Source organism: Limulus polyphemus, unplaced genomic scaffold (genome assembly GCF_000517525.1).
Source record: "Limulus polyphemus unplaced genomic scaffold, Limulus_polyphemus-2.1.2 Scaffold16, whole genome shotgun sequence".
In the NCBI taxonomy this organism is placed as follows: Eukaryota; Metazoa; Arthropoda; class Merostomata; order Xiphosura; family Limulidae; genus Limulus; species Limulus polyphemus.
In genome coordinates, this window is record NW_013665626.1 from 701,098 (window position 1) to 715,327 (window position 14,230).

The 14,230-nt window shown below is 32.7% G+C and overlaps 1 protein-coding gene across 1 annotated transcript in view; it reads right to left on the reverse strand.

The window, feature by feature from the left end:
• Positions 1–759: 759 nt before the first annotated feature.
• The window catches only part of LOC106457370 (T-box protein 12-like), a 24,154-nt gene continuing 10,683 nt past the window's right edge, over positions 760–14,230 (reverse strand). Inside the window, exons 2-5 of the mRNA XM_013916784.2 lie at positions 12,104–12,377; positions 3,061–3,225; positions 1,742–1,818; positions 760–1,282 (exon numbers count right to left, since the gene is read on the reverse strand). Coding sequence (XP_013772238.2) covers positions 760–1,282; positions 1,742–1,818; positions 3,061–3,225; positions 12,104–12,377 — 1,039 coding nt within the window. The remainder of the gene's footprint in view (positions 1,283–1,741; positions 1,819–3,060; positions 3,226–12,103; positions 12,378–14,230) is intronic.

Consider the following 14,230-nt stretch of genomic DNA (forward strand, 5'->3'; position numbering starts at 1 on the left):
GTTAGTTTTCGGTAAGAGAAAATAAATGTCTTTTATTTTATTTTTTGTAACTTGGTAACAACCCTTGTATTGATTTCAAGGGCCTGTGTTGGAATGAGGGTGTACATTACTGCACAAGATTCTATTTTCTTTTAATTTAGAAGTATTCCTTTGATTATAAAAAAAAAACATTATACCAATTGTATAGCTCCCCCCCTCTTCCCCAGTGGCTCAGCAGTAAGTCTGAGAAATTATATCGCTAAAAATTGGGTCTCAATAACCGCAATGGGGAGAGCACAGATTGTAGCTTTGTGCTTAACAAGAAACAAACCAACCAATTGTATAATGTTTTTCTTCAGTTTTTGTCAGGATATGTTATTTTTACAAAATATTATGCAATCAAATAAAGAATATATAACAGTTTTGATGCTATTCGACTCAACAAGTAGCTTAGTCTCCTGAAACGTTCCTAGCTTGTTTGCTGTAAACTTGGACATATTAACAATTAAAACAAACTACAAGTGTATTAATCGGTGCAAGTTCGACTAGCTTTTCAAATGACACTAAACACTTTACATTCACAGACTTTCAATACATTTAAAATTGTTTTCTAATCAAGCTTTATATTCCCCACACTCAAGACAGTTGAATTGCACATTTTCGTTCTTTGTTTTGAGTTTTTATTTATTAAATCATCACTATCTGGATCAGGTCCTCTAAAAATAACTAATGAAGTACGTGTATAAGTTACAAATTCACAGAGTAAAATCCTCGCTTTTATCACCTAAAAGTCGTCGGATTTCTTTCAGTCTGAACAAATTCAACACCAGCTGATGATGACATCTGATCTTTGTTCGAGTAAGGATAGGGAGAATAACGACGAGCGCCAAGATGTAACACAGAATCTGAATGATGAACTGTTGGGCGAATAATACTTCCGACATGAGAATTACCGGAAATTACGTCATAATGTGTCATAAATCCAGCCTGTTGAACACCTTCAGTAGGGGAGTGCCAGTTGGGTAGTGACTGGGGAGAGAATCCAAGAAAAGAAGGATGAAAACGATTGGTGGTACTGAGCGAGTAAAATTGAGACATGCAGTTTGGATTGGTAGAAATAAATCGATAAATATCACTGTGTGCGATATTGCTGTAAAATTCTGACGGATTCCACAAAAATGGTGGTCGATGAGGGAGGTTAAGCAAAGTTATTTTGTCTCGTAGTAGCATGTTATCGGTTTCCACGTCCAGTAATGATTGTAGAGGTGAACGGACATTGGTAATGACAGCCTCTATAGACTCTCTGAAAAAGATAAAATCATTATTAAGCAAAGCAACGAATGATTTTCATCTTCGAGGCCTAGTGCTTCGAAAAATCAAACAATGCAAGAGACTAAAGACTGTTTCTTGATTATGATATTCTGATTTGCTTAAAAGAAAGTGATTTGAAAAAAAAACGAGCCCAAAGAAGCTTATACCTTCATCAAGATAATAACCAACTGTAAGGTGTGTAGTCGTTAATCAAATTTGACAGTCCTTAATACAACATCTAAAAACGCATGTAGGAAGGGTGGGCTACAGTGGACATTTATGATAGGCTGCCATGAATTGGAGATGATATATAGCACTAGGTGAGTGATCGTTCAGGTTTAATAATGTCGACACTAGTAAAATTAAAGATTTTGACTGATTTGTTCTCTGCAAGTAATATTATTTATCTGCTATTTAGGGAAAAAAAAAGGTTTTGGTCCAAATACCTTACCTTTCTATTTCCGTAATACGGGAGGAGTCTCTAAAACCTTTAGCAAAGGGGTTGCTGTCAATTTTCAGTTTGGTTATCTGTTTAGAAAAAAATGATTTTACATGTTCAGCCATACAAGGTCATTTAAAGCATTCTGAATATGAACATTTCCGTAAAGTTAGTCCAAAAGTATAAAGTAGATACAAATTTAAAGTTTGAAATTTTGTTTTATAAAATAATGAGTATAATAATGCGTGAAATTCCGCAACAATGGTGATTTTGTAGCTTAATATGTAAATTATGTAAGTTAGCAATACGCGATGTAATAAATTTATGTCATTACAGATGATCTTTGACATTAGACTGTTCTGTTTAAGAAATATAGAACAAAATAATCTAAACGAAGGAGTAACATTATATTATCTGTGAAAAAAATATTACTGGTTTTAACAACCTTTCTTTATTCCATCAAAATAAAAAAGATAAAATGAAATAATAAAACAACTGTTAACGAAAGATTAAAATTATATTAGATAAAAATATCTCATCGGATATGCTAGCTTGTTTATTTGCTATATAATATATAAGTTGATCAGTAATACACTAACTCAGTCACTGAATCTGATTTGAGAAAAACTTTATTAATATTTAAAAATTACTGATTGATAATATTAATAATGACGTCATGCATAACGTTCTCAAATTTTTAAATGCAAAGTACTCAAGTCTATGAAGTGCATGTAGTGTGTAATGAAATTTCCTTTTGATAATGAAAAACCTTACAGACTTTTATTTATACAAGTCAGATTTTAGAGCGAAAAACTGTAAAATTGTCGTGTTTGTTGCATTTTAACGAAAGGAAGATTTAAAGTCTTATAACTGTGTAATAAATTATTTATCCTCGGATGGCAAAATGGTTGGTAATCCGTTTAAGTTTTCAGGTTAAGTAAAGCTGTCATTGTCCATATTCTATAAATAAAACATAAAATAAATATGCATCATACTTATACATTTTAAGCAGCCTTTAATCCCGTTTAAAGTAGATTAATTAATTATTTCAGCTTACACTAGATTTGAATAACAATGAAAGAAAAAACAATCATATTAGTTTTAAAATATTTTACACGTAGTTTTGTAAACTGCTTTCGCAATATTAATCAACTCTGATAGACTCAAAATGACCGTAGTTTAAAGCGCAATATAAAGACAGTCTATAATGGTAAACATTAGATGAATAAATGCAGACTGTGTATATAATCACGTATATCAACAACAAACTGGATAACTCACTTTGAAAACAACAAGAAGCTCATAAAACATACAAAAAGGAAAGAACTTACCAACTGGTTTTGATAAGCAGTGACAGCAGTAAATACAGTTTCTGGAAAGATAAATGTTCGAAAAGCCTGTGAGTCTAGGTCAGATATAGAGGTGTTTAACGAGTCGCTTTCCAGCTTTACAATATGAATTCTTGGTTGGTACTTGTGCATGGAGTTCAGTACGATCTGTAAAGAGTGAAATATGTGGAACATAAAGATATTTAAATCACTAAATAATGTTTTTCCAGGGAATAAAAAATATTTTAATTATTACTCCACAGCTGCAGTAATTTAGGTTTGGTTGTAAAGAAAACCTTCAATCATCTAACAATTTTTTTTCGTTCATATAGTGTTTTATTTTAATACTTACGAAGTAATTAATTCTTATGATAGCCAACTGAACAATGAAATGAATTGGTTTTAATACGAATGCTTCATAGAAATTAACTGACTATTTCTTTTCCCATTAAAAGGAAATGTAAAGTTGCAGGCGATATAGAATCGTGAGTATGCTTGTTAGTGTCAGTCTAAATATCAAGACACTGGCGAGAATAATTGAGCTAAAGTTACATAAACCATGTGTAGTTACATGCATGCAAAATTGAAATTATCTATAATTTTAAATTCAATGTTGCAGCCAAATGTACACGGATATCGTGATCCTGAAATTTCAAGTAGATGGAACCAAGATTCGAATATTATGTTTTACTGGGCAAACATAATATCGTCCATCTCACAGTAATTTGGATCACGGAAGATTTTTAGCGTACTAAATCAATTTATCAAGCTGTTTGTTAATTTGAAGTATATGTATTAGAACTATTTCACAGATTCATGCTTCTTTGCATGTGATTGGTCTCATGAATTAAAATAGTACATCCCATGAGTTGTATCATCCAATCAAGGCTTATACTGCAGCAGGGATGATAAATTATATTTGCTACGCTTCTTCAAATCATATTGTACTTTGTGCGTAAGCATCGAGATTTATTTCCTATGCGTGAGCGTAAGTCTGGAATTACATATAACTACCTATTCAAAATCTCATTCGTGACAATTATGAAGGGAGAAAATAACAAGACACATGAAATGTGATTTTACAGAGAGCTGCATTAATGTATGTTTCTACCAGAAAGAATAAGCTTAGTTCACTCTTTTGCATTAAATTAATGCAAAGATAAATTAACAAACTTGTGATGGTCCTCACACGATGATGATCTAGTCTTTTGCAAACATAATACATTTCAGTCATTGATGTGCGTGTCGAGAGAACACGTTTTACTGTAAAAGCTGCAGTGATGAATGCGTTTTCCTTTTAAAAATTACTCTTATGGGAACTTTTAGTTAAATTCAAACGTTTTAATAAGTTATTTTCAGTAAAGTTTTGTCATTCGTATCATGCAACCTTCTGTCATTATTTACTCCATAAACAGTTTATCACCTACCTACAGAGTCTGAGTTAGTTTTTGTTGTTCTTGTTTATAATCACAGCCAAAATTTTGATATAACATAACATTTAAAGTTGTGAAATTAGACGATCTATTTAAATAATAAAACTATTACGATCGTAAACTCTAGGAAAATGTGAAGCTTTTAATTCAGGGATTACGTTTCAGCTGTATCTGAAAATGGAAAAACAAATATTCCTTAATATATATATATATATGTACATTTTAAGCAGCCTTTAAACCCATTTAAAATAGGTTCATTAATTAATTCAGCTTTAGTAGATTTAAAATTGGTGCGTAATGTGGACAGTATGAAACTTGATTTGTTGCAAAAAGTGTTATCTAATAATACACAGAGACAGATAAATAACAAATGCAAACACATGTAAATAAAAGAAAGATGCAAATCTATTTAAGCAAAGGAAAGGTGTAAATGCTTGTGAGTAACAGAAAGATTTAAATGCAGATAAGTAACGGGAAAATTTAAATGTATGTAAGTAAGAAAAGGTATAAAGGCAGGTAACTAAAGAAGAGATGTAAAAGCACGTAAATAAAGGAAAGATGTAAACCTATGAAAGGAAAGGAAAGGTGTAAAAGCATGTAAGTAAAAGAAAAATTTAAAGGCATGTAACTAAAGAAGAGATGTAAAAGCACGTAAATAAAGAAAAGATGTAAACCTATGAAAGGAAAGGAAAGGTGTAAAAGCATGTAAGTAAAAGAAAAATTTAAAGGCATGTAAGTAAAAGAAGGATGTAAATGCATGTAAGTAAAAGAAAGGTATAAAAAGCACGAACGTAATGGAAAGATGTAAGATGTGTAAGTAAAGGGAAGATGTCAATCCATGTAAGTAAAAGAAAAATGTAAACACATGTAGATATGATGAATGGATACTTTTTATACATGGTCCATATGATCATCAATACAAATAGCACAATTAACTTATGCAAATATCTTGTGTACATGGACAGAGTAAGGGTGTTAACAAGATCAATTCAAACATTTCTACAAACAAAAAAATAACAATCGAAGTGTACTATAAGGATCTCATATTAAAGATTAAAAAATCTTTACACTTCTTTATTTACTTAAAGACATCATCAAGTTGACAGACAGAAGAAGAGAACCTGAACGGTTGTCTACTGTTTGATGAGGCTATTGATCAGTTTTGGGTCAAGTTGTCAGCTACTGCATATCGATATGGATATAACGGGATGGTAGTTAAATAAAGCCTCTTTTGGAACACGAAATTGTTAATCAATAAACTATCTAACTTAACCTGTGTAGGAATAGTAATATACCCACCTAAACTGTTCAACAGATGTTTCGTTTGTTATAATGATTTCACTACTTGCCACCAAACTTACAATTTTTTAGTGAACGTTCTGCATATAATTTTAGATGTTTGATTACATATACATCTTAGTTATATAAAACTACACTTAGTAAAGATAAGTTACAGATATAGATTACATAGTGTCAGTTATATACCACAAAAGAAGATATATATATGTGATATTTTTTGTTGTTTCTAACGTATTTAAATAATTCATTTTAACAAATATGTTGCCTCTACACTTTAATAGCACTTCCACCTAATATCGTGTTAGATTATCTTCCCGATGGATGGCTTGGTATAGATTCCATAAGTTTACGGGTGGTAACTTCAATTGTAACCAGTTTACCGAGATTTAAGGTAACGAACGTGACATTCAAGCTCATACCAGAAATACTAAGCCAGATTGAAAACTGGTAATTGTGCTGATCAAGAAAGATGGCTGAAGTAATTTTCATGTTCTTAGAACCAGTTCCGGACAATACCAGCTTGATCTATTTGTGTACTACCGTTCCGGAAGAGCCCTTATTTATCAGGGTTATAATGTAGCATAAGAAAGTGGACAAGAACGTTCAGAAACAATTTGTATGTTATTCATCTAAAGAAATCAAATAACCAGCTCCTACAAAGAAACCTTTTTTTTCTTCTGCATAATTACATCATAAGTAAATAACTATCTAGTGCTATTTGTGGCTAGGCCTATCGTTATTTCGTGGTACCGTATAAGTTGTAAAACGCCCCCAGTGGCACAGCGGTATGTCTACGGACTTACATCGCTAGAATCCGGGTTTCGATACCCGTGGTGGGCAGAAAACAGATAGCTCATTGTGTATCTTTGTGCTTAATTACAAACAAAGAAGTTGTAAAACTTGAAGTCGAAGAAATAAAACGCTTTCGTTGTCAATATATGGTTTGGACTTTATATTTTACCGAAACATTCAAACTAATCAGCCCGGTAACAGAAACCATTACAACAATACATATAGTACAAACGTAGTCTTACATCTCAAATATACAAATTCTTACGTTTTCGATAAAGCTTACCTCACTGTTTTGACACTCGCCACGACTTCTAAATTACAGCCTACTGTATCAGTCCTTCAAGAGTCCTTTAGCTGTATTATGTCAATTTTTAAAAACAATATTTATTACGTGCTTTGGATTTAGAAAGGTACTTTTATAAACTCCAAACTAATTTCATACGGAAACTCTGTTTGTAACATATAGGCAGACATAATTTACAATGATTTACATTGAACCGTCCCTGTTAATAATTCAATACTCTTTCTTTCGGTACTTGAAGCGTTCATCTAATACATTTACTACCTTAGGTTAAACCTATAGGTGTTAAGCCTACAAGATCGCGTGCAAAGACGCTATATTTCATTTTTCAAGGCGTCTGAGATATTGTAGAAGTAACTCGGAGGAGCGTGACTTGCTTTCTCTCTTCAAGGTCACTGGTCGTCACAGATTGACTTCATCCCAAACAACTTCGATTGTTCCACCCCTGGAGATTTGTTTTGACTTGATCCATGCGGTGCGGTGTTTGAACACACAATAAAACAAGATGGAATCGCTATATTTGCTGGCGCCAAGACAGACGTTAGATAACTCGGACTTTTTTTCACCCGATGAAAGATCACCCGTTATTCTGAACATGAATAGTTCACAAGCTACAACTTATCGTGTCAAGTTTCAGCCTTTTTTATTGTCTCTTTGTCCAGGAGCTTTCTCTGTAATCATTTGGTCAAATTATTACGCCTTTAGAATTGCATGATACTCACGACACAACTGAGAAGCAGGCATTCTAACTCGAAAAGGTAGCGATATATCACTCTCGTATTTTCCTTCGTGAGTTTCACACAAATAAGAATGAGAATTTTCACTTGATCAAATAATGTTTACAGCACTGTAAGCATATTATTGAATACATCATTTATTTTTTACCGACTCTTTTTGTTAGGCAATGTTTGAATCGTAGTATTTTTTCTGAGTTAAAATTATAGAAAATAGGTTGAATATCGATATTCAATATGACACATATTTGTTTTAGAGTGTGTTTATAGTTGAATTATCCATCTAGGCAGAATTTAAAGACATTTCTGGAAGAAGCTAAACGAGAAACTTAGTATAGTCTTCTTAACTAATATCCAAATAAATGTACTTGACTAAAGAAAAAACAAAAAGTATACGGTTGTCTTTTGTTTAAGGGAAAGTTTAAGCAGGGAAGCCTGTTCTTTACTGGTGACTTCTGTGGACTACGTGTGCTTTAGGCCTCCAAAACGTCGTACAAAAACGTTCTAGCAGATAATCAAGCATACAACTATAATTTCAGAACGCAGTGGTACGATTTACCATTCGAGTTGAATCTTCTCTTGCTATTTAATGTAACATGTTTTGGGTTATTATTATGAAATAGACATTTGGCGTAGTTTTCATACGAAGTAAGACATCTGTATCGACACCAGTTAGTAGCATATTTAGTTATGAAGATGTTAGTTTGACTTGAATAACCTCAAGGATTCCTTTGTCGGTTACAAAATTTCCCACCGTAAAAAATACAAGTTCGGCAAATTCAAAACTCGCGAATATTGCAATTTTCTTATTTATTTATTTTTTACTTTATGATATATGTTGTAGATTAATACTGTAAAAAGTTGTATTAGAAAAATCAGCTGTTGAATCACAGTGTAGAGGCTATAATAAACTATTAAAGCATAATTATTATTGCATGATTTTGAAGTTTTAATTAATATTAAAATTGAGGTTCTTAAACCAAGAAAAAATTTTAATAAAATTTACGCATGGATTTTACGATACCCGTGCTCTGTCCACCACGGGTATTGAAACCCGGTTTCTAGCGTTGTCAGTCTGCAGACGTACCGCTGTGCCACTGAGGGCACTTAAGATATTGAAAATATATCGTTCACTTATATTAAACTAATTATACCAAACGTACTGCTCTTTTGCTGTTGTTTTGACGTCTAATGTCTTATGTACATATATAAGAAAAACATATTCTTTAAGTTCCATCTAGTCCGTTGTTAAAGTTCGTTATTACATATTTTGATATAGGTTTTGTTGTATATTATTATTACACGATGACTAAGCACAACGAAAACTATAATTGTGTGGTTTCAAACTTGGAATATTGGTTGTAATAAGCTACAAATAAATAAACTGCAGCTACAACCAATCATTTTTTTTAATCAGTGCAAAGTAATTATATAAATGTTTGAAAATGTATACCTCTACGAATTTCCTTTGACCTTGAAAATTTCACCAATCTCAACAGTGAACTGAAGGAACTAAAAACTAATGAAACAAAACAAGGTCAAAAACTAAACCTGCTACAATTACCAAGTTTCTGTGTAATAATTAAACAGCTCAAAACTCGAGAAAGAGAGTAAGGCTTCACATTTAATAACTACAAAGCGGCAGCTGCAGAACACAGGAAATTCTTCGAGCAACAGAAAATGTGAAAGATACGTTGTTACATGAAAACAAATAAAGAAAATCGCAAAGCAAAAAATATGAAAACTGCTCATTTACTTGCAACTTACATATATATATATATTTCAAATTTTATTTTTATATTTATCAGAATTAATATTAATTAATTTGATAGGATTATTACATGCAGTTTGTAAACACAAATGTTTGGTTAACGGAGGGCATCGTATACAGTCAATGTAAGAAATTTCCGTGAAATTCAATTCGCTATTACTAGTTTATTCTTTGTTGGAAACTGATCAATCACCTAGATCCTGGAACTAGGGTTGGAGAATCACCTTTGACAAAGGAGTTTCAATGATTTATTTTTAATTGACAGATGAATATACAACGGGTTAGTTATTGCAGTAAAACTAACATTTGGTAAGCTAGTCAGTCTGCTTGATCGTAGAACGGGTCAAAGAACCACAGCATCGAAGGAAGAAAACTTTTTAGTCATTCTAAGAACTCGCGAGTGAACGCAAAGAAGAACATTTTATGTCAACCACGATATATCTGCCATATTCAGTGCCGACTAGGCCTTGCGCTCAATACCAGGGCTCATCAGTCAAGTTGGGATACGGCAGCCGTTGTATTGGCCTAGGCGTTATATATAAATATATTTATAAATAAGCAAGTGACTTGTATTCATTACTAATTTTATTTAAGTCATTTACAAATTATACTTTCAGGGTAAGAATTAATATTACAACATTTTTATTTATTTTTATTTTAACACCGATTGCAAATTTAAACTTCATAAAAGTTTGTTTGTTTTTTAATTTCGCGCAAAGCTACACGAAGGCTATCTGCGCTAGCCGTCCCTAATTTAGCAGAGGGAATGCAGCTAGTCATCACCACCCACCGCCAACTATTGGACTACTCTTTTACCAACGAATAGTGGGATTGACCGTAACATTACAACGCCCCTACGGCTGAAAGGGCGAGCATGTTCGGTGGGACGGGGATTCGAACCCGCGATCGGCAGATTGCGAGTCGAGCTCCCTAACTACCTGGCCATGCCGGGCATCATAAAAGTTGTTTTGGTTTTAATAACGAATTTTCCATAACTCAGCCACGCAGATTTAGAAAATAATATCCATTTTTTTCTATCACGTAAGTATTTTTAACAAATCGGGAAGAAAAAAAAATCTTACTTAGATCAAATGATTATTTCGTTTAGCACAATGAAATTTTTTTATTATTATGTTTGTTAACAAAAATACAAACAAACTGAAGATAAGGGAAGAACATTGATGTCAAACGAATATGAATCCTCATTATTCCTGATTTTTTTTTTTGTGAAGCCTACATGTTATGGTATTTCTTTTATGTATTGCGTTATGACGTTTTATGAAAAATATGTACGTGGTGGAGAAAAATGGATATCATTTTCGGATTCAGTGTATAGGAATTATCGTAGAACATGTAAAAATTTCAAGAAGATAAAACCATCGCAGGCCTGTGTTATTTATTTACATTTATTTATTGTAAAGACAGTGCAGCCTATTCTTTGATGTACCCTCATTTATTTACTAGTTTTCTAATTGTTTTCCATTTGGGCCAAGCGTAAATCCAAAGATTCAAGATCGCGTCTCCTTCGACACATTGGTGTTATGAGTGCTTTATAAAAGTGACTGTCAAGTATTTGGCCGAATAAAGTAGCCAACGAGTTGGCAGTGGGGGCTGTTGACTACCTTCTTTCCCTCTAATCTAGCAGTTGTAAACTGGGGGGGTTTGTGCGAACATTCTAAACAAACGGCTAAACATTTTCACTTATCTTATAATATTCTTAAATTTGATTTGAATATGAAAAAAACAATTTTGGATAGGTGAATGTTCCAAAATTGATTCAGAGCCTTTGGCTTCTTAAGATAGTTGGCATTATAAAGATTATTTTTACCTCAGGCGCATAGACATAGAAAGGGGGATAGGAGGAGTGGGTGCGATTGCATCCCCTTAACTGTACCAAAATATTTATAAAACACATTTAAAAGGTATAAAACAGCCCAATTACTATCAAAATGCTCCATTTTCAGTAAGAGTTACTTTTTTTTTTCTGAGAGGCATGCCCCCAGACACTGCAGAGTAGCTTCGCCACTTATTCCCCCTTTTCCTTCAAAAGAAACATCCGCTTTAATAGATTTCTGCTTACGTAGGTTTTAACTTTCTAACCAAAATGTCAGTAGAGTTCAAAGAAGAAGCTAACAAATATGTATTACTAATAATATGTCGTTTTGTAATATACAAAAGTAGTTTTTACTTGACTTAGTATCCTGTCCGCAATTCTTAATCAATATTTTTTATCTGTAAGGGTTTTGTTTTCAGAGCAAAGCCACATTGAGCTATCTGCTGTGTCTTCCGCGGGGAATCGAACCCCGTATTTTAGCATTGTTAGTGCGTAAACTTACCACTGATCCACGGTGGACCTATATAAAGGATACGAAAAGCTTGATACGTGTATCTCAAATAAATGTATATATATATATATAATTTTGTTACGTATTAAAAGTTCATTATCTGCATATCTTATTTATCAAGTATAACAAAGTACACTTGTTGTTCATTGCAACTATCTACAGTGCACATCATCTCATAATAGTTACCGGATTTTGAAGTTTTAATTAATATTAAAATTGAGGTATCTGTTCAGAATTTACATATGTGTGCATGTGTGTGTGTCCAATGCTTCTATACATGTACCAGTAAAGTCACTCCAGGTTTCAAAAAATGCCATTTCTGAAATAGCATGAAAGAGAGAAAGAAAATACAGAGAAATGAGTATACTTACATGACCTTGTTTATCCATCTCGTTATTCGTGAGTTTGATTTTCTCGAACGAAACTACCTGTTTCTTTAACTGATCACCTATAGAGGGAGAGTCGGAATGAAGATGAAGCCTCGTCGGGGACGGTGGATCAGCTTTTCCCGCAACTAGCCACGACGAGCGGTGGTAGGCATATCTATACCGCTTGTTATCAACGGGAACAATGTCTAAAAACACTGCGTACTTGGTATCTGATGCTAGGCCGGTAAAGGTGACCCGCACGGTAGGAAACATGCGCCTATAAAGTACATAAATTAGAATCATATGTTCATTTTTGTAAAACAGTTGTGTAAGGTTAAATTTAAACGTGGTAAAATTTAATGCTAGAGACAGAATAGATAGATTCGAATTGGATGACAAAAGTATAGCTAAATGTTCCACGTTTCCGGTTGAGGGAGGATAAGCAAAAGTTCACGCCAATTATAACTCAAATGTAATGGTTATACAAAGCTCATCAGGATAAAATATTCATTCGAAACTGCAGTCGTCAAGAAACTGCAGATCAGAATTTTCTAATATGAGCAACAATGCATTTTTTGTTTCCTTGGTAACATTTCTCACGGTTGGATGGTAACAAGTTTTATGCGGTTATTTGTTAGTAAGTATCAACTATTTGTCTGGTAGAAATTTGATCCACTCACTGGTTCGATATTATATACATAGAGAGAGAGGAGAGAGAGAAATAATTTTAATTTCTTTTCAATAAAGAAGAATATAATTTGGTGCCAGTACTTGGCTACTGTTTTATATAATACGGGTTACGTTTTAATATTGTAAAAATAAATCACACATTCATTAAATACAAATTCATTATTTGTTTAATTTAACTGCAGAGGTATTGTACAAAACACGTGCAAGTAGTGGATTTTTGTATGATATATAGATTTAAAAAAATAATACATGACTCTCGTAGTCACTAGTCTTACGCGGCAAAATTATTATGTAATAGAAATTGACTAACTTTGCAATGAAAGAAGTTATTGTGATTTTTTAAAATCACATCGTACAATGCTACATCTACCTGTCTAACCAGCAGTGAGAAACTGGATTGAACATTCTTCTGTCTGACTGCAAGAATCTACTGCGATTTTTTAAAAAAATCTATATATTATATAATCTATACTTTACTTACCTGGATTCAGCCCTGGATTGAACATTCTTCTGTCTGACTGCAAGAATCTACTGCGATTTTTTAAAAAATCTATATATTATATAATCTATACTTTACTTACCTGGATTCAGCATCCTTTTGTCTGGTTTATCTCTTAAAGGAAAAAGTTACTTTGATTTTTTGAAAGTAATATTATCTTATAGTGCTACGTCTACCTGTCTTATCTGTATTAATCACTTGGAGTGAACATACTTCTGTCTGATTTATTTCTGCTGAAACATGTACATATCGTTAATTCGCTTAAGTTGTAAAATAAGTGACTGGAATTACTGGTTTCCCACATCTGACATTCAAAACATGTTGGTCGAGTTGTAAATTGACATCCTGTCTCGCACGCAGTAAAAAACGTAAAAATGGCATAAGTCGGTTTCATCACCTTATCTGTGTCACTCACTTGGGTTAAAATTATACGTAAGAATTACAAATGAAGTAGCTAAAAGGTTCTCTTTAACTGGTCTGGTATTAACATTACATATGTAATCAGAAAGTTCCTGAATCCATGTATATTTGGAAACTGAAACCTTTCAAAAGAGTCAAATCAACGGTTATTTTCTAAAGTTAAATTATCAGTTTTTGATATTACTAATTTAATCTTATATTTTCCGACCCTTGATTTATATTATGTGTGCGTTAAAATCATACTTTATCCTAATGTATTTCTGAATTTCATATATTTGTTCAATGCCTATCGAAGTTCAACTAAAACCATTTTAGATCTTTTTTATTGTGTTATAGTTATTTTACAAGTAAATGGCAGTTGTTTCTTCTTCTCAAGATGTGTTAAAAAATCTCTTTTATACTGAAAACTTAAAATACAGAAAACAAGCGTATATACATTTAAATCTCGTTTGTTTGTTTGTTTTGGAATTTTGCGCAAAGCTACACGAGGGCTATCTGCGCTAGCCGTCCCTAATTTAGCA